A 27,272-nucleotide genomic window follows, 5' to 3' on the forward strand; every position below is an offset into this window, starting at 1 on the left:
AAAGAAAATCTAACCATATCCATTAAAAATTTTTAAAATAATACATTATAAATTAGTTTCCAATATGATCAGGCAGTCAGATTAATATCCCAATTTTCAACAATTTGTTTCTGAATGATATTAAAAGCTGCTCAGCTCCTTACATCAGAATATGTCAAACTCACAAAGCACATGTTTGTTACTTGCCAATGCGATTCACTACCATCAGGAAGTGATTTGGACTTGCTGATTTTCAGTGTGACAGGCACTGTATGAAATTCTAGGGTTTCCAGCCAAAACAGCACCATATGTTGAGCTGTATACAGTGCACTTGATGCCTATCACCAAAATAGAGTTTTAATTACATTATTTTAATCTGTCTCAGTTTTCATAGCTGTTCTGTTTTCTTGTATCTGTCCTTGCATAGAAATGGCAAAAGCATTGTCACGGTTTTGGTCCAACCAGGTGGAAATACCACTTTCGTGTACTGGGTTTGGTTCACCAATTTTGAAATTTCTGGGCCAATGCACCAATTTATGTCATGGGTTTAGTGTTGGCCAAATGGCCAGTACACCCGGTAGAAGTATTAACTCATTTCGTGCTGTGAGATAGGATTAGGAGGAAGGCAAAACAGGCTCAAACTTTAAAGGGTACAAAGAAAAACTTTATTACTAGAAACTACAAGTAGTAAAAATCAGAATAAAACTTTCAGAACACTTCTCCTTCCCCCACAACTTCTCTTCTTTCACACCAACCACATACAGAAACAAATCAGTCAGTTTATCATCTCTAAAAATAGTCTTTCACCAATTTACTTGGGAGAGGAGTTTCTCTCTTCAATCTGTGGAGATTTCTCCACAAGAAACAGTTTTCTCATGGCCTTGATGGTACAGTGATTAGCTGTCTGGGATAATGGAAATCTGATCACTATGTAAAAATCCCTCTTCCTCGACTAACAGTCTTCCCACAAACCTTATTGAGGACCATATCAACTTATGGGGCACACTTGAACGGTTGTAACAGTTCAAACAAAAGCTCTCTGGATGTTTTGCTTCTTCTCTTCCCTGGGGGCAGCAGGGATCTTCATCTCTCCTCTTTATTCAAACTTATGGGATCACAGCTATTTCAACATCTGCTTACAAATGTTGCACAAATGCCTCTGTTCATATTAACAATTAGAACATTTATCCATCCCATAATGCCCTTCTGAGTTGTAGGGAAACAAGAGTCTCTTCTCCATAGCTTTAAAAAAAAAAGAGAAATTTCAGTCTAAGAGTGAGGCATCTCCATCAATCCCTTCCATCTGGGCCCTGATTTTCTTCCTTCTGTCTGACCTCAGTGTTTTCATGCTGTTTCTGTATCTTCATCTTGGCCCTTTTTGTTTTCACTCATGAGAGAATAAACTCTAAGTCTCATTCTTGGCAGTGAAAGAGTTCATACTTTGCCCGGGCAGTGGCTGGAGGAGCTCAGGTGGAGAATTTCAGATCGCACTGGGGACTGGTCCAAGACAGCAGGGGCCCAGCGAGAAACAGTGGTGTCTGCTCTAGCTGCATGGCCGTTTTCTGGCATTTGCTACATTCACTTCCAGCCCTGGGCTGATGGTCTTCCCTCCCCCTGCCCAGGAGGCAAAGGATGGGGAGGCCTTGCTGGGACAGGCCCAGCTGTCTCTTCCCCCAGGCTGTGCAGGCACTGCAGTGGGGCAGGCCCAGCTGGCCCAGAGCTGCTCCAGGCCAGGGAGCCCACACCGGGGGCAGGGGGAAACTTGGACCTCCACAACCGTGTGGGCCTGCCCTCCCCCTTTCTATCGGGAGCCCTGTCCAAAAACAGGGCCCAGCAGGCTGCCCGAGCCCTGCACCACAGCCTGCCCGCCCTTGCCTGGGCTGGTGTTACCTGTACTGAGGCCAGAAGGGAAAGAGAACTTTCCCGGGGTTGGTTTGCTTAAAAAATGTGAATTTCACAGAGGTGTGCCCATATCTTCCGGTGTTTTAACCAGTTGTCAGTTCTCAAAACCAATCACTGATTGGTTTTTGTCAGATATAGAGGAAGCCTAGCTGCTCCTCTCAGACAAATCACTTTTGTGGGTTGTCTTTAGTGCCAAACCAGCACAAACATCTTCTAAATATTGTGTTTAATATTAATTTAAAAACAGTATTAGTAGCAGACAAAATAAAACAGCCAAGTGACACCCATCTCACTCTGTACAATATACGCAATGTTTAGCCTAAATCTGATCATCCTCATCATTGTGATACTAACATAGGCTTAAGTGTCTGTCCTTTAAGTAATAGAGTTACTCCTCATTAAATTCTGACTTTTACTGTGGTCAGTGTTCCAGCTATTCATCTTCACAGCAAAGCATCCACATGAATCTCTTCAAGGCTAAATTAAAGAGTATTTCTCTACCAACTCTTCAGTGCAGAGCTCTAGTTACATCATATCTTTATGTACTTTTAAAAATAAGTTTTAATATTAAAAGCCCTAATTCACTGCAGCACATAGTGTCAGAGCTTTATTTCCAGTGTAATAGCTGTTGATAAAAATAAACAGACCAATTAGATTATGAAAGAACTGATACAAAACTAGATGACTACACAGTAGTAAGCAATGCTTTCTCTTTTATGTGGAATTTCCATTTTATTCTGCAAGGCTACCTATTACTTCAGTTAATGGCCCACAACACCACTAGAAAATGAAGTATGTTCTAACAACACTCAGAACTACAAAAAAAAATTGACCATTATATATATAACCACCTAGCAGAGATGGCTTTCCTGTTTTGTGTTTATAGGATGAAAAATAACAGTACTGAGTCCCTACCTAGTACAACAGAATTGTTTTACTAAATAGAGGACAAAATGTAGTTCATAAGCACAAGCTCCATGAGAGCAGCCTGTTATAACTGGGTTCCTGAACACACCCCTTTGTGTATTTTGCTGTGAATAGGAACTATTTCACATTACATGCAGGAATTCTGAATGTGAAAATACCACATATCAGCAATTCCTAGTGTTTACTGTGCTTTACAGCATGAACTTCTTGTTGTACACTAAGTGGCGTATCATGGCAATAAAACAATTCACTCCGCTGCACACAAATAAGCAAGCTATAGCTTTGAAAGAGGAAGAAAAACCCCTGTGATCTATGAGAAGAAACCAAAAATGCAAGAAACAACAATGAAAAATGTTAAAGAGGTTTACAAAGTATATATATATTAACAGCAATCTCTGATTTGACTGCGTTTATAATCAACTATGACCACATATTTCAGTGTTTTCCTGAGCTGGTGTCCACAGTGACACCTACCTGCTTGCTCTAGGCATTCTTGGCATCATTCTGTCAACTGTTCTGACACTGAACACAACTAAAATATGTTTTGAAATGATGATGGGAAATCTCCCACTGAATTAGTATATAGACATAAATTGTTTATATATTGTTTCTCTATCTTGTATCCTAGTAATATTATAAATAATTATACAAATATTAGTAAGTCTTAATACAATACCAATTATTATTAATTATATGAAGTTATATTATTATTCACATATAAATTTTAATAAAGTAGAATTTCCTTTGTTAAATAGCCTTTTAAACTATGTTTGTTTAAAGAGGTCGCTTAATTTTTTCTTATATTTATACACACATCCATCATGCAGATGCATCTTGCTTGTGGCCACATCTCCTAATGGTAACCTAACCCAGCAGAGCTTTAGAATTCAGTATGCCTAATTGCTTTACAGGCCATTGCTATATTATTGAAATTACCTTTATCTGCACCTGTACGTATTTATAAACTTAAATTTAAATGGTCAGTATTTCAAGTAGCCTTAAAGCTATTTATTCCTTTATTGCCCATATTGCCCATATACATGGGATCTAAAACACAAACCCAAATGGAGTTACTTAAAACTATGAATTTAAAATAGTAAACATGCATCTCTAGGAAATTCTAGGAGATACATTTTTAAGTATGTAAGAAGCTATTTGACTAACTATTTAAAATGCAAGGGTTTAAAAATGCTAAAACACTCATTTTCAAAAATGTACTGTGCTCTCACTTTTCAAGTAATGTATCATATGTGTAAAATGCAGTGCTTAATTTTTTTTTGTTCTTTTATTTTATATATGTAGTAACAGAAACTGTAAATAAACCCAAGGTTTATTTTCTAACTGCCTACAGAGTACTACTGTGAAATCCAGTTAAAACTTTATTTTTCCTGTTAACAAAGCAAGTAAAAGTTGTTATAACCATGCAAAGTGTTGCAAATGTAATATTAACAATGGCCGTATTGAAGTATGAGTGGAAATACCTGTATGTGAAAACAAAAGACAAAGAAAGAAAAAAAATTAAATTAATAGTGTGCATTGAGAGCCAAGGACAACAACAGCAGCAGCAAAGGTAGTAAACACAGAGAAAATGTGGCTCGTACCAGAAGTGTACTGTGGATAACTTTTTAGCAGAGAAACTTTGATGAGACCAGAACAGAGATGACTCACAAGCATAAAATAACTGCACTGTGATAAATGAAGATGAGAAGAAAGTCACAACACATTTATACGGGCTATTTCATTTCACTTCCTTTCAATGGCATGACAGACCACCAACATATGATTGTGAATATAAAGGAAATACTGACAGTGCTCAGCAGTCCTGCTTTAGATTTCAGATGGATCAAATACGGTAGAGCATGTAGCCAATATCCCATGTGATGTAAGTGCCTGTCCAAAACAGTCTGTCATCACCCATCAAAAAGAAAACAGAAATCATGGTGAGACATCAACAGCTAGCATCCCTTGCCTTTGGTGCTGTCAATATAACACTAACCAGAGTACCTGGACTCTTATGTTTTAGTACTGTGGCTGTAAGGAAAGCCACTCTGACTGCATAGATAAAACCTACTTCAGAAACTAACTGAAAGGAAAATCATCTTCCCCAAGGAGGTCTTCCACTCTTCCATAACTAACTCCTCTAACTGTATTATGCTCAATAATCCATAATCAAAGGCCTTGAAAAGGATACCAGATTAGAGAGATAATAGCTGATGTGAAACAGAATGTACCTGAAGTACAGAGGGCTTTTCAATTTAAGAAAAACAATGAATTTTTTTAAACACAGACACATGAAATAGCTACTATTGCAAAAACCATTCTAGGCAAAGTAAAAATAAAAAAAAAAGAAAGAAAAAAAGAAGTTGAATATAGAAGTTTTTGCAACTAATGAAACACTTTGCTGATTTTTTATGTTTGGTTGTTTTTCAGTATAAAAATGGATTCAGTATTGTTGGGGGTTGGTTCTTTCCCTTTTCCCTCTGTGGAATTTTCCCCACTCTCATGCTAAGATACCTGTTGACTGGGCCCTGGTGGCAAGGGGGAGGGAAGAGAAGAGGGAAACCCCTCCATATGCAAACATCCAGAAGAGCAGACAGAAGGCTCTGGCTCGCCCCATTACCCCGCGGAGTTCGGACGAGAAGGACGATCGCAGCCTCAGCCCCATTCCTGCCATCCCAGTGCCAGGAGCCATCCTCACTGCTGTCAGACCCTGCCCTGCTGCCTTCTCGCTGTAACCTGCCACCATCCAGCACTCTGCTGAGCACCAGGACCCACACCATGAGCGGAGGGCTCTCTCCATCTCTCTCTCCCCCTGGGACAGCGCTGCCATCACCCCCAGCCCTCCTGCAGCTCTGCGGGACCTGCCTGCCCCCAGCACCAGGAACTGCAGCTCAGGGAAAAGGTGCCTGCAGCCAGAAAGGGACTGGGACTGAGTTACTGTTGTGTTTGTGGGTAATTTCATAGCTGTTTTTGTTCTTGTTTGTCTTGTTAGATATACTAGTAAAGAACAGTTATTCCTATCCCCATATCTTTGCCTGAGAGCTCCCTTAATTCCAAAATTATAATATTTTGTAGGGAGAAGGGATCGTATTTTTCAGTTCAAAGGGAGGCTTCTGCCTTTCTTAGCAAATACCTGTCTTACAAACTAGGAGAAGTATAAAAATGGATTTTCTAGTTTCATCTTCTGGCTGATTTCATTTTGTACAATACTGATACAAAATATAGTAACATCAAAGCCTAGAACATGTGAAGAGATAAAAATCCTACTGTAGTCTGAAATGCTACAATAAAAGCAGACCAGAGCTTTGGTCCTGTTTTACTAAACAGCAGCTCTGTGGCAAAATGAATTTTTAATCACCATAACCTACACCCTAATAAAGGAATCTGACTTTTCTTAATAATCTGGAATCCAGAGGGAGGAAGAGACCCATGCGCTTACAGGGCTATGAGCAAGGCAATGAAGAAGAAACAGTCTGTACGTATGTGTGCATGTAGTGCATGAAGGCTGGTGAGGAGAGGGACAGAAGGAATTCATGAGAAGTGTCTAGCTCTTTGAGTGAAATGCCCAACAACAGGAGATGGCACAGGCAGAAGCACAGAAAGTTGCAGAGACACAGAGAAGTCAAAATGGAAGCTAGAAACTTAAGAAGATAAAGTAAGAGAGACAAAAACTAGAGAAGCAGACAGGTGTCTGTGTGAATATAAACTGTAGGGTAGATAGAAGGTGGCTTCACTAAGCAGTAATAATGAGAAGGTAACATTTAACTAGAGAAGCAAAGAGAACTGAATAGAAAACAAAGCCAGACAGTCACTATCACTGCACTTTATCTCTAATTGGAATTTGACTGACCCTTTTTTTGTTGCTGTAATGATTTTGGATAATGTCCAGTAAAAACTCAGGATGTGACTGCAAGATAGGGCTCATGTCTGAAATCTGCTCACAAAAGACAGCTACAGAGGATGTACAACCATAAAACCAAATGGATCAGATCATGCAAAACTTTTACTGAAGTTTTAGGGGCTCTCTAAAGAGAAGCAATTAGAAAAAAAACATGATCTCTCTCTATATATATATGTATCTCACTGCCTCCTGAAACAGGAAAGAGAAAAAAAAATACACCAAAGTAGAAAATGCAGCAGCTGAATCACACAATATGAAACTTAAAGTTCAGATATTTCTCAGCATCAATCAGCATTCCAGGCCTGTGTATCAAATCAGTGGCACCTCAGAGAAACGAGGTCTAATCTAAGGCTCAAGTAAGCCATGATATACATGTCCTACTCTTAGCATCTTATCTCCTTTATCCAAGAAGATAATTAATTTAGCAGAAAAGCTCAAGATAATACAGATATTGTACTTCATATTAATAAATAAATTATATACATCTCAGTCTCAGAACTGAATTTTTACTTATAAATGGGTCTGCTGGCTGCAGTGCAAGTAACAAGAGAAATGCACAAAGATACGATTTGTTGCTATACTGTGAATTATCACTACATGCAGAAAATAAGAGCAATTCAACAAAACTGATTTCAGATTTAGTAAATTGTAGCAGCTCCTCAGTGCCACCTATAATGGATCTATAGGTACTTCTTCACTTTATGCCCTGGACCCCTCTTTTTCAAGGAAAACCAAAAAGTGAGCCTGGTAGGCCAGGTAAGACACCAGGCTTTCTTTGCAATGTTTCTGACATAACACACCCTGTGGAAGTTAAGAAGTGCTGCAACATATAGAAAGTAGCAATGGAGTCACATTCCAGAAGAAAGGGAGTGAATAAACCAAGCCCAAACCAGACCAAAGCAAACTGCAGGTAGGACAGCATAAACAGGGTTCAAGAGGTAACCTCAGAACTTGGGTTAAGAATCACAGAATCCCTTGGGTTGATAAAAGACTTCCAAGATCATCAAGTTCAACCTTCGACCGAACACCACCATGCCCACTAAGCCATATCTAGAGAGTTCAGGTTTAGTAATTTTCTGAGTACTTCCAGGGGTGGTGACTCTGGGTACAGGTACAACAGAAATGGCCGTGCTCATTCACAAGAGTCTGGGAGTCAGGGCAGCTCACATCAAGCAGTGCCACACCTGACCTAAAAAAACCTGTCATCTCTGATTTGTTTCTGCATCAGTGGCACAGGCAATTTGCATGCCAAATGATTCAGAACAGGCCTCTACAGGTTACTTTAACCAGCTGCAAAGACAGAAGTTATGACCTTGCTGAACTCCCGCTTGGAAGCCAGCTACACTTGTCTAGATAAAAGCTGAGTATAGCTGAAACCTAATTCTGACAATCTTCCCATGCTATTAGATTACTGGATATTTCCATTTGCTGTTTATATGTACAGCCGTAGCTCTCTTTCCAGTGCCAGCATTCAGAACGCATCAACATGAAGTAGATAAAGCAAGAAACAAAATCTCACTATTAAATTAAAAAGGAAGTTGTTGTTTTTTGTTTTTTTTAAGTATAGATCTATTACCAGAAAGGAGTTTCATGGTGGTATCAGGAAGGTACACTGGTACTTAAGTGAAATGCAATGCATTAGTAGGAGAATGAAAATGTACATTAATACACACCAGGGAGAGGGTGTGAGAATCAGTTCAGAGCAGATCACTGCTGTCAGAGCAGATCACTGATACAACTGACTAAGTATGGTCTATGGCCACAGAATGGATTAGGAGACAAGAGACAACTGCTGGGAAATTATTTAGGACTGTCTGAGGCAAGGATCTGGTACAGGAAGATCATCTAGTTTTCATAATATCGTAATATATAATACCCTCATCATGGATCATATTAGCATAATGCATATGCTGGAGGAAGTTATATTAAGACTCAACAGACAAGACAGACACTTCAATTGCCTATATTTGAATGTCTGATGTAGCAGAAATTATTCCGAAATATTTTTGGGATTTTAATTTTAACTGTGTTGGTTATAAAAATGTTTAAATATATAGAAACCTGAAACAGAGAAAGTAGGCTCCCAACCTGAGATTAAACATTCCAGCTTCTAAAAGGAGCAGGTCACAGAACATGTGAAAGCTACCTTCTATTACTTTGAATCAAGCACTGGAACATACAAAGATGTTTGCATCTACTTTTAATTAGACGAATCTTTCCAGAGAGAGCTGGTGCAAGGTTGATGATGGTGCTTATCTTGAAGACTCACTGCTGGAGGGACACAGGGACCATGGAAGATTCTACAAGATAAGCTGCTGACATACTTGCATAAAGTGATAACTGCACCACAGGATTGCACATGTATCCTCAACACGCCATTCTAAAACACACATTTCAGGGACAGGCCAAGTTCTTACCGCTAAATTAAATTCTCCTTTTCAGGACTAAGATTCAAGTAAATAATCCTGAGTATTGCAATTAATTAAAACCCACTTTGTCATTCATGATCACTAAAAAAGAACCTGGGGGAGAAAGATGAAAGAAAGGGTAAAATAGAAGGGCATTTTAGTTTCTTTTTTTCCTATCTTTTTTCATGAAAAAATGGTGAGTTTGCTCTGAAAAGAAATGAAGAAGAAGTAGGCTCTGTAGCCCCTTCAGCATTTTCCTGATAAATCTTTTGCACACACCAACAAAATTCAGCCTCCATTTGTCTCACATCTTCAATCTGGACTTTGGCTGTATTCCAGGCCATCTTTTGAACATCATATAAACTTGCTATAAATGAGTTGTTATGAAAACTCCTTATGCCCTGTGAGGCCTTAAGAGACAACAAATAGCTCTTTTGCTGTTCTGAATACCAAAACACAATTATTTATCCTCATAATTATTTCTTTTTCTTCAGTTTTAAGGTCAACAATGCAAGATAAAGCACAAAAATCCCACTGGGACAGCAGACACAGAGCAAAAAAAAATGAATAACACAGAAAACATGAGTATAATGATGTTTTTCAGACTGACTTTATGTGTAACATTCTTTCTTACACAGCATTATAAGCTCTTGCATGAAGTTCTGCTCTTTGTCATGTGGGAAACCATCCCTTACAAAGGTTTATCTGCATTAGAAAATTCCAGTGGTTGCAAATACACAGCAATTCTCTCCTGAACTGCTTTAGCACACATGTTGCACATTTGCTACACTACTTTTCAGTCAGGTCAGTCAAGTCCATAGGACAATACAAACTCATACTACCATCAAACGTTTGGCAAGTCTCAACATATGGGGTTTCTTTGCCCAAAATTCATTAGCAAATCTTACTTTAACTTCTATCTTTCTTAGGATAAACTGCATACTTAAAGTGTATCACAACAGATTAATAAAAAGATAAATAAAAATGTAAAGAAATAATAAATTAATAATAAATAAAAATATTTTGTTATGAAATAATGCAATATTCCTATTTTTAGATCAGAAGATTAAAAAAAAATCAAATGTGACCTTCGCAGCAAACCTTATCAAACCATCTTAAGAGAACGTTTCACTATAAAACAGCAAAATCTAGGAAGAATATTACATTGAAAATAACTTATAGCAACCTATATGATACTAATATGTTGCAACAGTCTGATTTATCCAAGCAGTAGTCTTTTTAACAGTCTTAATATTTTCAAACTAGGAACAATAGTTGTTCCTAGAGAATAGTTGCTTCTAGAGAAAGAGGCATAAGTTATACAAGAAAGGGAAATCTCTGTGGTAAGTTCTCCAGTAACAAAATGTTTTAATAGAAAGATAATTTCCAAGTAGAGTTGTTTCCTCATTTCTTAGTCCACTAAAAATTTCACATAAGAAAACCAAGCCATGGTAAAATTCAGGGGCTTTATCATTACATGGTAACTGGAAAACCATCCAGCAACTACTATCCTGGGCCCTTGTAAGGATCTGGGCTGTCTATCCTTTTAGTTGGTATTTCAATGTCATTTTGGTAAAGAAGAATAAAATTAATTATTTAGTTATTGCAAATTAATTAATTAGTTATTGCAAATTTATCCATTATGCAATCACAAAAAATTTAAAACCATCTGCTTGGCTAAATTCCTTTTTCACATAAGCTAGCTAACATAACTTACGCCTGCAAATAAGATTTGCGTACAGATCTCAATTTACAAATACACAAAACTTTTATAAGAAGAATAGTAACACTCTATTGATTCATTTTCCATGGCTGTCTTGGTAATTTTGGGAAGGCTAGGGAAGGAAAGGCAGGACAATTTGTTTAGGATTTAAAAAAAAAAATCTTTCAGCAACTCTCTTTGCAAGTTCCTGAATGGTGTTTTCAGGCCACATTTCTTGAATACTTGTAACTTTCCATATACACATGAAGGAAATTACTGCTACATACATTTCAGCTTCTGTTTATATATGACAAAGAACACTTTAGTTTATTTTTTCAACAATTAAAATCATAGCTTATAGAAAGCAATAATAAATCTAAATTCTACAATAAATAAACAGTGCACACATTCTGTACAAGATGCTCCTTCCCACTTGCAAAGGCACCAGCAGAAAGACCTGCAGGACAAAACTCAGGAGAGAGGAGACCTGGCCCTCTAAAAACCCAGCCAAGAGCATGTGCATCCCTTAAAGAGAGATCTATATAACGTACATATACATTATATTATGACCTTTTTCTAATGTCTTGATAGGTGGATTGCAAAAAGGATCAAGTCTTTCCTTCTGTACTGGAGTAATCTATGATGGATCGACACTGGGAGGACATGTACAGTGAGATCAGCATGACCAACAGCAACTGAACAGTAAATCAATGATGATTTTAGCTCACTAATACATAGTTAATTGTGTTCAAGGCCAGGTGAGGTGAGGCTCTGAGCAACCTGTTCTCACAGAAGGTGTCCCAGCCCATGGAAAGGGGTTAGAACTAGACGATCTTCAAGGCCCCACCCAACCCAAACCATTCTATGATTCTATGTATCCATGATATGCTACATTGTTTATTATTTCAGTTAATCCTTCCTATATCACCCTTTTTGACATTTCTTGGTCACTCTGGTTCTTAATACAGGACAATTATAGGACATGTCACTTATGTTTACACCCTCCACACCACCCCCCAAGAAAGGGGTCTACTGCAGAGGATGTTGTCTTTTGACAACTTTGTTTTTCTGTTATTTCCTGGCAACCTTTGGACTATTTTTACATGTAACAAAGATGCATGCATAACTGAAGATGTATCTGCAACCTTTCTTTACCGTTTTCACTGATGCCTTTACCCATATGCGTAATTTTTAATCCTGTTTACACTTGCAACAAAGATATCTCTGCAGACCCAGTTTATGACAGAATGACTATCATACTAGCACCTCTCTATATAAAGTGATAAATTTCAATATACATTCCTAATACCTGAATAAATTAAGACTCTGATTTGCAAACAGAATCTGGAATGCAAAGAAAACTTAGCTGCTATGGAACCACACCACAGGAGTCTCAAAAAACACAATAGGTGTACAGCCTACATGTATCTGGGATATAAAAATGGCAGAAAATTTGCAAGCATTAGACAGAAGTCAGAAAACACAGAAGTCTCTTGTTTTATGCCGATGCTTCTAATTTTAACCTCAGGAAAAAACTGTCAGACATTTACAAATTACGTGTGTTCTCAGCAACACCTTCACAGAATATAATTCTAAGTTAAAACTTAACATTTTTAGTTATTAAACAGAATGTCAGAGTCAAAATGCTTAAACACCTGGAAACATAAACATATTTAAGACAAAACAATGAAGATACTGAGAAGCTTAGTTTCAAGTGGAAGACAACTTTACCACTGTTCTGTTCCTCAAAGGGCAGCATTATTCAGTGTGCTATTAACATAAGTCAGAGAATCATTAACTATCACATTTGTAATCTCATCCAGACTTGTTACTAGAAAAAAATAGTAACAGCAGAATCACTGCTTCTCTGTTCATCTAAGTGATTTGACTTTTCTCTGGCATCCTTATATTTTCTGCTGATTTGGTCAGTCTCTTGGTGTGCCAAGATGTAAGAGCACTGAGGGAAGTGTGATGGCTTGAAGGCAGTCCTGTGTTTATGAGGGCGTGCAGGCAAAGCAGCCAGCCCGAGGGGGTTACAGACCATCGAAACAGGGCAACAGGTCTCTTTGAAAGAAGCTTCTTTCTGAAGCAAATTCAAACCCAAGAATGCTTGGATAGACTTGAACTGCAAAACAGGCATGAGAATCAGAGAAAGTTCTCACTCAATTCCTCCTCAATTGCATTAGCATGTTTTAACAACTTCAAGGCTCTGAAAAACCTGAGCCGGAATGATAAAGCTGTTAAAAGATCAGGCTTTACTTTTATCTTCCAAGATGTCTGAAGAAGCCGACTACTAAAGTACCCGTTAAATCCAAAGGCACTGCTTTCATTCTCCACTTTAATAAAGTTATTGTGCATACAACTATAATAATCCAACATAATCTAATTTAATAAAGGCAGGAAACTCTGCAAGGTTGAATATTTCATCAGTGCTCTCATTCTACAGCCAGAATTCAAGAATTATAAGCAATCTAAGTCTTCTTGAATGAAATGGCTCTTAAGGCAGCTTGTTATATAATTTTGAAGATAAATCCAGCTATATATAAAACAAATATATTGTTGCTATTAAGCAGTACTAGAGGCTACCAACACATTTTCCAGTTGTTAGAAAATCAACAAAGAGGCAAAATTGCCCAAAAAACTGTTACCATCCCAACAATTTGGAATTCACTCCAGCCATTGCTAAATAAAATTAACTTGATTCCAAAAATAAATCAAGTGCCAAAAACCAATCAATACATTCTGGTAAAGAAAAAAAATGTACATTACTAAAGGTGACCCAAACATGAGTTACTAAGATTGAGACATTACATGGACACGAAATTTCTTTAAATACTTCTTAATATTCACTACCTAACTCTATTGTTAAAGGAAATACTGTTTAATACCTCATCAGGAGAATAATGTAGCTTCTGTTGTCTTTAAAGGATAGAGTAAAATTCTCAACAGATTTGTTGAGAGCTCAACCACACCGAAGCTAGCAGAAACCAGCATTTGCAAAGATTTGCAACACAGATGACTTCTGAGGCCAGACACAAGAATGCAGAATAAGACAAATAGAAAACAATACATTTCATATTATGGAAGCAATTAAACATATGGAAATACACTGAAAACAAAAGGCAAAAACAATTACCTGGAACAAGTTCCATAACAATATATATAGGCTGTCGTTGAGTGCAAACTCCTATAAGTTTTACAATATTAGGATGATCATATTGTTTGAGTATTCTGCAAAACACACAGTAAGTTTATTATATTAATAAACTTTATTGTACAGGCTGATTAACTATTACAGGAAAATAGCTTAAACCTTTAATGTTACTTTAATGGAAGATGTCATTATTGTTATCAAAGAAAAAATATCATTACTAATATCATTGCATTATCAAAATCAATGTAACAGATCAGTCACCACTCTGAAATAAAAATCATAACTGATTCACTCATAAATCAAAAATTATTGTTACTGTAATTTTACCATTTGTCTATGTGACATTTATCTATATAACTAAAAAATGGCCTGACAGTTTGCAGATTCTTAAGAACCCTAGTATTTAATCAGAATTTCAGTGGTGGACCAGAAGCAGAGCAACATCAAAACAGAGTGCACAGGGTGCCTGTATGCTTATCTGCTGCACTGTCCAAAAGCACACTTGTTCTAATTTCAGTTTGAGAGATTAATTAATATAGTAAGTTTTAGAGGACCAGAAGGACAGCAATTTTGAGAATTAAATGAAAACATTTACATCTTTTGACACAATGCTTTAATAAGAACATTTCCAGCCTAAAAGAGCATTTTGTGATTTGTAAGTGAAATGAAGAGCAAGGAAAAATTCTAGAGACCTTAAATGAACTTAAATGTTCCTTCTGATACTTGCTGACTCAAAGCACTTCCTCTTTTTCCCTAGGATTAAGAGTAAAATACTAACCTTCCTGGTACATAAATACTTAGCGAAAAAAAAAAACACATTCTTTTTTTTCCTATTAATGTCAAACTTCTTAACAAATAACATATCTCTGCCATTGCCAACTTACAAGTTTTTAAAAGTGATTTAACAGACAGGGTGGCTGATCTTCATTCTATAAATGCAGAGTGTCTTTTATTTTTCAATACTGATCATACTAGTTTGGGAATGGAAATTAAAACATATGAAGCTTCATCGCAAGAAGGAGCAAAGTAGTTTAAAAATTACGACATTTATCTCAAGGTAGCCCTCTCCCATGAGTTTCAGAACCTACCTACGAACATCAGCTGACACTCAATATTTTGCACATTGTGTCATAACCATAACTTGAATAAAAGCATATAATCTCATGTTGATTGATACAGTGTAAAACACCTCTACTGGAGCAAACTCTTCTTACAAAGAGAAATTCCTAATGGGAATTTTCCCTACTAAGAAAAGTAATCTGGGCACATTTGATCACCTCTATTAGCCATGCATGTATGGCAGGAGGTAGGCCTGGTATAATCACACTTAAATTAAAAACACCTTCCAGTTTTCTTATCCTAATCCTCATGGCACATCTAAGAAGTTCAAAATGAAACTACGTAAGATGAAAATTTTGTTTTACAGGCATGGCTTGCTTTGTCAAAGAGATGGTTTCAGCAAGTGCAGATGCTACTGCATTCACAGGGTAAAAATGCCAATGTTTAGTTACCAGGGTAACAGTTGTGGAACATACTGAGGCAGAGAAAGAAAGGAAAAGTTTGACAACTGCTTTTCTTAATTTTTCAGAAGGTCAGGTTTTGTAAATGCTTCTGGTGATAAAAACTGAAAAAAAACTGCCACAGGTAATTTTAGAGAACCTACCTGGCTTCTGACAGAAATTTTATTTTCAGTTCCTGAGGAAGGTCTTCTTTGCAAGTTTTTACAGCAACAGGAGTTTTATCCTTTAATGTTCCTTTATACACCTCACCAAAATTACCCTGAAATCAGAGGAAAAAAAGATCATTCTAGGTAAATAAAATCTTAATGAATTACCAGAAAAAATAATGCAGACAGCTATTGAAACTGGAACAGAACTTCGGAATGTGTTTATGAAGCCAAATGAGATTTTCTTCCAGTATCTGCCCCAACCAAAACTGTACGCTCTGACACAGTACATCTATTATATGTATACAATATATGGGTTCTGGTTTCACCTTGCTGGAAAGAGGAAAAGAACACCATTAATTAAGTCATTAGAATTTTCTCATAAAACCTCTTAGTAACTTTTCAGATGAACTGACAGTGACTGTAGTACTTTATTCTTCTTATTCTTACTCCTGTCCTCTCTCATTTCATACTATTGTATTTTGCAACTAGTCTTTAACTTGCAGTCTGGAAGAGACGAAAAACTGATCTCAAAAACAAAATACAATTTTGATGACACCAAAGTAACATAAACACTCTCATATATAAGAAAGAAAAAAATGGAAAATACAAAGAATGACAACACTGAATATTAATTTCTATCATAAATTAAACCCACTGCAGAATGTATTGTTGTGTCTGGTGATACAGACTTTCTTTAAAACCCAAGCTCAGCACTGCTTTATAAAGGCAAATCAGTAAGGCTTCTATTTGGACAAAACTTTAGACAGCAGCTCCTTTTATAATCAGACATTTTAGGTAGTGAACAACATACCCCCAAGGTAAGTTAGGGTTTGTTTTTTTTTTTTTTTTTTTTAGCTTTCATAGAAGAAAAATTAAGTAATAAATACCATACCATAAAAGTCTCCAACAGATGAATTTTTATTTCATAAAAACAAAAGGAAAATTAATTAGGACACAAATTGGAAGAAGAAGGAAATTGTGAGGTGTAAAACACTGGCATCAATGAAAAAAACCTCAAGAGAAGGAAACAAGTAGAAAACTACAGATCTCATACTTCTAGTTAAGTTTTGTATTTCGCAAAGAATAAGCAAAACTCAATTTTGAAACTATGTCTGATTAATTTCCACATGTACTATACTTCTGTTTCCTGGTATCTGAGGCTGCATATGACTTCAAAAAAGTCTGCTGGAGATGTTTTCCTTCCTTTCCAGAGTGATGAAGATTTCATTACATCATGCAGATGAATTTAGTGTTGCCAAAAGATGACAGAAGAGGGAAAAAAGAAACTCACAGATGGAAAACAGTGATGTGCAAGTAGCAAGAAATGTAGGGCTGAACAATCTGCAGGATTTTTTTTCTTTACCCTGGGACAAGATATAGCTGGCAAGTGAGGCTTAGGATCTCTGAGAGTCCTTCTAAAGCACTTCCAGAGGCTAGCACACTATACCTCTCAGATCTGAAATGGCATCAGGCACCCAAGGTAAGCAGCTGAGTTGCTCCACTTTTCCTCTACCCCTCTGGTCAAAAGTTTTTAACTGCAAATTCTGAACCCACCCTAAGCCTTATTTAAATCTTAAAAATGCTTTACTTCTTTATTGAGAATATTGAAGTATTATCAGATACATGATTTTTAGTATAACATATTCCTATTATGCAACTTTCATTTTGTGGGGCATTATAGAATTAATGCTGAGTAAATAAACTGACCATTCACTCTTGAGGTGAAGGAAAATTTTCATCTTTCCTAAAGCTTGCATCATTCACACATTAAAATTTCATTATTTCTTCCTCATTTTTTCCAAGTCACTTAAGGTTTTGTAGACTTTTTTAGATTTCTCACTTCTGTGGTGAATGGCTATAGTTTATTTCACATTTTGTCATACAGATGCCAATGTTTGTGTCATTCTTATCTTTTTTAGTATGACTAAATCTTCTTAGAGATGAATGCATAAGATTCATGCTGTGTTCCAAGAAAGTTTTAAGCCTGTTCTATATTTTTTAAAAAATATCCTTCCATAGTCACTTAAAAATTCTCAGTTGTCTCTAATGAATGTTAAAAACTCTTCATGCCAAAAACATGCAATACACATCTAAATTGAATTTACTAAAATGTTTTTCAAATTGTTTTAACTGTCTTTACATATCAAAAGTAATTAAGAATTATTCTTTAGCAAGTCATGGCTTTTTTATGGGTGGAACATCTTTATTTTTCTCCCTTGATACTATCCTGCTTAAGAATGTGAAGATCCTGCAGTAACATCTGCATTTTAAGAAGGCACAGCTCAGTCTGGTCATACTTTTTGTCATATTACACTGTCAAAAAGAGATTTTATCCCTGGTAACAGAAGTTTATGGTGGTATTTCATTCCCCCACTTCTTGAATTTCTTATTGATTCTTTTTAGTGTGTATCATAGTAAGAACACAGTTCTTTTGCTGTCTCTTGTCTCAAATTGCTTCTTTCTCATTTAGCCTTATTTTTTTTCAGTTTTTGGAAAATCTTTACAAACACTGTGTCCAGAGTAGCACCCAAAATGGTCTTTGTAGGTGCAAAGGTGCTAAAAATCTGAGGAGTTTGCCTAATTTTAAAGATTTGTAGCTCCTAAGCAGACTTTGTAAACTACAAGTTTATGAACTACAGAAGAATTAATATAATTAATTTACATTAATTTATAAAATAATATAATTAATTTATATGATAATTAAATTCACAAATAAGATTGTGAAATTACCTAATTTCATCAATGAATGAATGAAAATAATCATGCACAAGCAATTAGCATTTGTTTTAATAATGATTTAGTCATTTCATCATATTAAATTTCACACAGATACATAAACATATACCTATTTCTTGAAATGTTTTTATTCATATTTTGCAACATTTTTCTCAGAGTACAGAAAGTAAAACAGACACATCATGCTTCATAGAAACCTAGTTAGCTCAAAACCCTTCCAAAAGAGAAAACCGTGTCTGCTAGTCATGTACTTTCAGCACAACCATTATAGTATTTATTAGTAAGTGTGATTTACGTCTGTTTAAAGCATAAAGGTGTCTTGTGTATTAGTGTAAAAAAGGACATAAAAACTGCATACCACAGTAATTTAAAAGGAAAGCTATATAGAAATAGCTTAATGATCACAGTATACTTACTCAAACGTTATTTAGCTCACTTTATTACTTACCTTGCCCAGTAATTCCCCCAGTGTGACATCTTCATGATTGAGAACCCATTTCTTATCCTACGAAAAGGAAAGAATTTTCAGTCTGTGCAAATATGCAAGACAGTTTCTTTAAGATACATTTCAATAGAAATGGAGCTGAAGAAGTATTCAGAATACTCAATCACAAGCATACCAAGAAGTTTTAAAGCAAAGCAACTGTAATTCAAGAGTTTAGAAATCCCACTATACAATAAAATAGTGAGAGATACTGAATATCAAATTTTTATTAGAAATTAAGCCAACATGATGGTATACAGATAGATGAGCACTTTGCAAAGTTTCACACAAGCTCTGGAAATTATATTTAGCACCCTGATTTTAAAAATCTGTCAAGTGAAAATGAGATATGAAAACTTCATTTTAGTATTTGAAGTAACTTATTACTAAATAAAAAACTCCCACATTTTTCTCCTCAGTGCACATGGAAATGAACTGATCTGCTGACTTCACAACAGTACACATATTTGTATATTTTACATCTTCTCTAGTAGTTGGAAATATTACAAGCAACTGCTTAAGATAACACATGCCAGATAAAGCATTTTGTCCACGCATTGACCATTCCCCTGTGCTGGGCACTGGTGACCAACTCTAGGCCTTCCCATTCTGGAATTGTGTCCAGAGAAGGGCAGCAGGGCTGGGGAAGGGTCTGGAGCACAGGTCCAATGAGGAGCAGCTGAGGGAGGTGGGGCTGTTCAAACTGGAGAAAAGGAGGCTGCAGCCAGGTAGGGGTCAGTCTCTTCTGCCACATCCCAAATGAAAGGATGAGAGGAAATGGTTTAAAATAGTGCAAGTGGAGGTTCAGATTAGAAATTAGCAAAAAATTCTTCACTGACAGAATGGTTAGGAGTTGGAGTAAGATGCCTAGGGAGCTGGAGTCAGTCTCTCTGGAGGTTTTTTGTCGAACGTGAATTCAGCAAATCAAAAAAGGGGTGGGGATCATTGCTATTGTGGTTTCTATGCTTTTGTTCATAAGTACAATGCCACAAGTAAGACATTATACTTACGCATTCTAAAGACTCTCTGAATGCCTTCATTAACCCAAACTCCCAGCACACAGCCCCATTCCAAGAACTCCTGTACCACACCACAATGCTGCATAATGCAAACCAATCTTTACTATTTCTCTTCCCTGGGTGGGAAACTTATAAGGAAATTCTCAATATACTATAATTTATTTTCCCTCTATACTCGAGATTATTGCCTAAAACTGCTGCCTTATTGATCAAACATCAAAAGAAATGTATTTCCTTAATCTCCTCCTTTTTGATACTTTTTGCTGAGTATCTCATTCAGAAGCTGTCATACTACAAATAGATAGGAAATGCCATTAAACTGCACACTCTTTTAATAATAATACTCAGGCTAAAGAAAACAATTTGTGAAGAAAGCTTTAAAAAAACCAAACTCACAAGAATTACTACTTAGGGGTATTAACATATTGGTTTTTACAATTGAAATAAGTGGAGTAAAGCAAAAAAGTTAAAGAATTAAAATTTAATGGATTTTTTACCACTTAACTCCAAGGATTCTGTACTTCAATGAATATTTTTTTTAATAAATTGACAATATGACATTTTAAAAGTTTGTTTATGAAGGAAAAAAAAAATCTGATTAATTCTTCAGAGAAGTAACCAAAAAACAATTACCATAAACTGGAATCAAATGACCTGTAGAAGGATTTATTATCATTGCATCTGTACATTAACCATTACCTGTACTTTTTATAAAAGCCTTCAGTCATAGCACTTTAACTCATTTGTTAATTTATTGTGGTTCTGCCAGATTTTTCACAATCAAAGAGTAATTCGAAGTTTGATCAGCTGTTTGATATAACTCCTATAAACTGCACAAAAGCAGTTTCTTCAGCAGAAAATAAGAAAAAAATCTAATAGAAGAGTCATGTGCATCATACCAGAGTACAATTCTGGCACTAAAAAAGAAAAAAACCAAAATTTTCTATTTTCAATGTGTTAGACATCAATTTAATAGTGCTCAAAACACACTGTCATTCGTTCAGATAAATTGCCTTTAATTAATAAACTATAATATGAACAGTAAGGTCAATAATAAGACATTCTACTGCAAGTTTTTTGTCCCACTAAATCTAAACTGAATTGCCCTGAGTTTAATATGACATCACTCAATAATCTGAATAGCTGTCAGTAATTAAAGACATCTGTAAGGCATACAAATCAATGGATACTCATCCAACAGCACATCATAAAAAAGAGTTATGAAATATTCATAACTCTAATCATTAAGTTCATTATCTCCTCTAAGTGTTTAATTCTGACTGTGAATAGAATGTAAGGATTTTTCAAGTTGTCAAATGCCATTACTCTACAGATTAATCACGTGTGCAAATGATATTGAAAGTTACAAAACAAATATTACAGCAAAATGGGACATAAAAAATATTCCTGAATGTACGTATAGATCAACAGACACTTTAATGCACATCAGTCCAAGTCACAGAAATTTTAATTTCAATAGAGTTAGCTGCTTCTAAGTCAAACAGAGCAAATCCAGCACATTTTTGTACCTAATCAAACTAATCTGAATGACAGTGAACAGAGGTCCTGAGACTATTAATACCCATGACAATTTCACCAAGAAGGAAGCTGTTTATGATGCAGCCCTCTTCTTGCAACAGCACTATAAATCTCTCTTCATCTTGTGCTTGTTCAGATTTTTCTCTTGTTAATTTTGGACCATGAAATATAAAAGCACTTCAGAAAAACTCAGTCACACAAATTAACACTTGAGCATACTCATTTGTAATCTTGATTATATACCTTATTTCCAAATGGAATTACTTGGGAAATCCACAAGTTTTACCACATTCTACTTCATTTCGGTCCTCTGGCCTCCTCCAGGAGGAGAAACTGAATTACATGAACATCACACTTCAAGCAGAGGTTTACTAATAAGATGCTGGGAATCCTATCAGTGTAGCTTACCTTTGGAGGTACTGATACAGCTGTTGTCAAACACTGAGAAACAAGTTATCAACCATTCAGTTCACAAAGGGGAGCACTTGGTCAGCCTTAAAAGTTACCCTTCCTCTATAGCGAGGTACTTGGTAACACACATCACACTGAAGGTTTTTATATGTAGCAGCTTGCTGCCTTTCCAGACTCTATGTAACTACCCAGCACACTTGTCTGATTTCAACAAAGATAAACACTTTAAAAGAGGAGAGTTATTTCAAAGGTTAATTGTAACTGACAAAAACCAAACTACAAACAGACCACTAATTAAAGAAATAAAACTTTCAATTGTGGAAAGTGTCTTAGGTTGCAGTACAGGACCCGCCCAAAAGTATGTATTCTGTCACCATCTGTTGAAACCAGGTGGGGCAGTGATTGTTATCTCAATGGGAGATATTCTCTGTTAATGGGCCATCTGATAAAGCCAGGTGGGGCAGTGTTCCTTATGTTTTCCACAACCCATCCTTCCTCCAGGAAGATATCTTCTGCTAATGGGCCATTGAGTCCCACTGTATGACTGATAAAATTACATCATCCCATTGGGAGATGCTCCACACAGGGGGAGGAGCCAAACACTTCCTACCTAAATAAAATCTGAGATTTGGAACATCAGAACAGCCTTTTTCCACTGGATTCCAGAAGAAAACCAGACCCTTCTACATCATCACTGCACCTTTGGAAGAACACTGCACCCTTCTACAGGAGCACTGCTTCAACTGAACCATATCTGTCAGTCCAGGAGGACTGCAGCCACCATTTAATGGGACAGCTACCAACACCCTGACTGATGGGGTGTCAGCTTGTATTCTGATTCTGACAGTGTTTTGGGTTAGCTCTTCGTAATACTGTATTTCTATTTTAATTTTCCTAGTAAAGAACTGTTATTCCTATTCCCGTATCTTTGCTGAGAGCCCCCTTAATTACAAAATTATAATAAATTGGAGGGAGGGGGTTTACATTTTCCACTTCAAAGAGAGGTTCCAGCCCTTCTTAGCAGACACCCGTCTTTCAAACCAGGACAGAAAGGAATACTTAAAAACAACCAGAGATATCTCCTTTTACTCATAAAATAAAATACTCTGGATATACAGTATTCTTTTCCTGGAAATGTAGAATTCCTTTTATAATGTTAGGGTGTTTCATGGTTCGCTAGACCATGATAAGGTTCAAACCTTGAACAGCTAGCAAAGAATCAGTTGTTCATCAGTCCTTCAGTGAGCATTCAGTGGAGTTGTTGGCAAGCCACTGAGAACAGTTTGAACAGCAGATGGTTGCTCTAGAAAATTAAATCTCATTTTTCTTTTTCCAATCTATGCGTTTGAAGTATTATCATTATTCCCCTAAACATCTTCAAAATGTATAAGTGAAGTTATTATCCTGCCCATCTCCCCTCATTAGGAAAAACAACATCAAAGAGATCACATATTACTATGCCAGGAAGAAAACTTACAAATTATCTGCAGTAAATTATAACAGCTTTCAATAAAATAGAAAGCATAACCATAAACTAATAATTAGTGTTCAAATTACCTTAGCATTATTTTTCTGCACTTCTCAGTAAAAATTTCAATCATTAAGAATTCTAAAATAGTACTTTCTCAAAAGAAAAACCAGCAGTAAAGCAATTGGATAGTAAACTTAAAAACAGACGTTTTGAGAATTAGGTATGAATTTATGAGCCTCAGCTTAAATATCTGGATCAAATAATCTTACCATTTCTAAAAGGAGAAAGAAAAAAAGAGAGAAAAAAAGGGGGGGGGGGGGGGGGGGGGGAAGCCACCAGTGCTTGTATTCAGTTTCAGAGAACCACCAAAGAAAATCAAGATTCTTACCCAAACTCCAAAGCAAAATTTTTCAAAGAGGAAGAGTGAGGAAATTCTGATCAGGTTCTAACACAGCATGAGAAAATAAGACCTTTATGTTATTACTGCTGTTATTTACTCACGTCATATTCTCTGTCACATTATTTACTCTTCCTAGTTCAGAAGGCAGTATCTATAGTAAACACTGTCACTGTTTTTCATCTTAATTGTAGATGTAACAAAAGTGAAAAAAGATAAGAAACTCTAGAGGCTGGAAACTTTAGTTGATTTATGGAGCCCCAGAATGAATCAACAAAAGCCAAAACTTACTGCTTTAAGAGAACTGAAAACATATGACTTTCCAGTCTTAAGAATCTATCCAAGTATAGCATCCGGCATTTATGAAAAACCTAAATATGCCTCCCCTTTGCCTCATCCCTGTACATCAATCCTTAACATTTTTCTAAAAACCCTCAAAATAGAGGAGTGTTGTCAATATCTCAAAAAAAGTGCATAAACACACATGATACCAGTTTCTTCATGTTTTAAGCAGAAAAAAAATGCATTAAAATACTTTGGAAAGTATTATTTGCTCTCCTTCTTCCAAGTTAAATGGGAAATATCAGTAGCATGAATTACTGCAGTTAAGGGCTATTTTTCCACATCAAAAAAAATGGAAAGTTAATCTTTCATTTTCAATACCAAGGATAATTGGAGTAAAATTCTTTTTATGGCAAAGAAAATCAGAATCACAGACAATTTTCATCAGATGGGTATTCAAATCCCACTTATCAGGACCTGATGAATGAGACAAAAAAAAAAAGTAACAGCTGTGTACATGTGGATAGGGCTTATCAATGTGGGAATGAGAAACTGTCTTTTTAGAGAAATGCTATTTTTGATACCACCTATGCCAGTAGATCTAATGCTCATATCAATGTCATGAATCATAAACTATGTGTTTCAAGTCCTTGAGAGGAAAAGATTTTTCATAAGAATGAGTGAGTTTTACAGGAGGGTTTTGCAAAACCTTACTAGCAACTTCTTTAAAACTGTTTCAGAATAAAGATTCATGAGCTGTAAAAAGTGTTATGGAAGCTGCTTTGCATTATTAACAGCACAGTGTTAAGCCACACTGATTAAACTCACCGTGAGCTATAAAACAGAATAACACCTCAGACAGGTTTACCTCCTTGGGATAAACGTACTATTTTATCTGACTTCTTACTGTTATATAAAATACTGTGAAGTTCAACCTGCCTGCTAAACCAAATTCTATATGATCATATAACAGGAGGGGGGAAGTATGATTTGGAAAAGCTACTTTTATAAAGTGCAATTTATAAGCTACAGAAATTACCTCAGATTACCTGCAGAGCTGTTCTTTGACCATTCCTTCTTGAAGAGCAGTAGAAAAAATGACTGTACAATCCAACATACAATACCTGTTTTTCTCAGTGTTTTTTTCACAGTACTCCCTAAGCTTATGTTTTCTTATTCATGGAAGGGCTAAAATGATGCTGAGGATATTTCAGGAAAAAGGCAGGAAATAAAATAAAGAAGTTTAAAAAAACAACGGAGGAAAAGAAGAATACATAACATGTGAATTCCTTAAGCATAGGAAAGTCAAGTTTATGTCAAAACCATTATATTTCAAGCACCTTAAATTATATACTGTTCCTCTCTACTGACTACAATAATTTCAGCTACCAAAACAAAGTACGCTGGATCATCTGTTTTTGGGGGACTAGGACTGAGTTACTGCTCTGTTTGTGGCTAATTTCATAGCTGCTGTTGTTCTTCTTTGTCTTGTTAGATATACCAGTAAAGAACTGTTATTCCTATGCCCATATCTTTGCCTAAGAGCTCCCTTCCTTTAAAAATCACAATAATCTGTAGGAAAGAAGGATCACATTTTTCAGTTCAAAGAAAGGCTTCTCCTTTCCTTCACAAACACCTGTCTTTCAAACTAGGCCAGATTTTGGCACCCAACATGAGGCCCGAGGGCATTGAGAGGAAAGGGTGAAAAAGGAGTAACAGTTCTTGAGTTACCTCAATTTTGTGTTAGGTGGCATCATGTTGTCCAGCTTACCCTGGTGCGGGCTCATTGTGGCCACAGCTTTAACTCTCCCATTTGCAATCCCTTACTTGAACATGGGTCCTATAACTCAGGCTGCTGTAACTATTATCCAGTTCATTTTGTGGGCTGATAACGTGAGAAATTCATGGATTTTTAACTTCCTCTGGAAGGTGGGTACATGGATTCAGGGCTATCACACTCTAACTGTATGTTTTTGTGGTTACTTTAATGATGGCACATATTGTGAGGATATGACACCAGGAAAAATTTTGTCCCAACCCCTTACAGTTTTTTTGGGTCTGCTCCACCAGTTTTTGAAAGGTTCAAATCTCTTCTAAGTGATAATAATATCATACAGTGGCTGACATTGCTAATAGGCCTTATAAAACTGTTCTATTTAACATTCAGAGATGAGGGGAGATTGACTTGCATGACAACCCTGATACATCCCCCAAGAAATAAGGATTCTGCCCCAAAGCCTGACCCTGCCCCAGAGGTTAAGGATGCTGCCACTGAGCCTGACCCTGCCCCAGAGCCCACCTCAGAAAGAAACCACCCAGAGTGGGTGGGGTTTCTAGTGAAGGAGTACAAAATGGGCCAAATGCTGAAGGAGTACCTTTCCCCAGCTCTTGAGAAACTCTCCCCCTGCCTTAAAGAAGAAAAACCTTATGGTGCAGCAGTGGAACCCACAAATGTTACATCTCTCCAGGCTCCAGCTGAACTGCAAGGGCACTCACAGCCAGCAGCAGTTGCCCCCATGGAAACTAGGAAGTCTAGGGTAAAAACAAAGCACCTAGATAATAAGGATCAGAAAGCAGGGCCCTCACAACAAGCAGGGGAGCCAGAGGTTGAGATCATCACCAGGTCCCTGTTGTACGAGAGTCTCCGTAATCTGCGTAAAGACATTGTACAACAGGGGCATGAGGCTTTTACAACTTGGTCACAGTGGGTCTGGGACCTTATGGGTATAGGTGTGCAGCTGGATGGCACTGAGGCAAGGAATTTGGGACCCCTGACCCAGGACTCAGGTGTGGATCACATATTCGTAAGGGAGCCAGGCCTCCTTTCCCTCTGGGAGCTGCTTTTAATGAGTGTAAGAGAGAGGTTTGTCCATAGAGAGAGAATGCAGGAGCACCACCATAGAATGCACTGGAAGACCGCTGAGGAGGGGATCCAACAGCTGAGAGAAGTAGCAATACTGGAGGTACTCTTTGGGAGGGGTGGACAACATGACAATGACCCCGACAAGGTCAGGTGCACAGGGCAGATGTTGTGGAATCTGGCACACCTGGGGCCATCTCAATACACCACATTCATTGCAGCCATTAATGCTGACACCAACCACGAGACAGTGGGTTCTGTTGCCGATAAGCTCAGAAATTTTGAGAGTATAATGAATGACCTAATGCAGGCTCAGGTCTCTGCCATGATTAGGGAACTCAGAGAGGAGTTTAAGGAGGAGATAAGAGGGGTGAGGGAGGAGATGAGGAAGGTCAATGCAGCACCAGTGCGAGTCACAGATCCCAGAGTTA

General features: G+C 36.8%; 1 protein-coding gene across 3 annotated transcripts in view; it reads right to left on the bottom strand.

The window, feature by feature from the left end:
- FER (FER tyrosine kinase) overlaps nucleotides 1-27,272 on the bottom strand; it is a 162,685-nt gene that overhangs the window by 30,061 nt on the left and 105,352 nt on the right. For all 3 annotated transcript variants that reach the window (XM_062513104.1, XM_062513103.1, XM_062513105.1), the window contains exons 14-16: nucleotides 18,827-18,883; nucleotides 15,637-15,752; nucleotides 13,956-14,050 (exon numbers count right to left, since the gene is read on the bottom strand). In XM_062513104.1, the coding sequence (XP_062369088.1) occupies nucleotides 13,956-14,050; nucleotides 15,637-15,752; nucleotides 18,827-18,883 (268 nt within the window). The remainder of the gene's footprint in view (nucleotides 1-13,955; nucleotides 14,051-15,636; nucleotides 15,753-18,826; nucleotides 18,884-27,272) is intronic.

This window comes from Cinclus cinclus, chromosome Z (assembly GCF_963662255.1).
Source record: "Cinclus cinclus chromosome Z, bCinCin1.1, whole genome shotgun sequence".
NCBI lineage: Eukaryota > Metazoa > Chordata > Aves > Passeriformes > Cinclidae > Cinclus > Cinclus cinclus.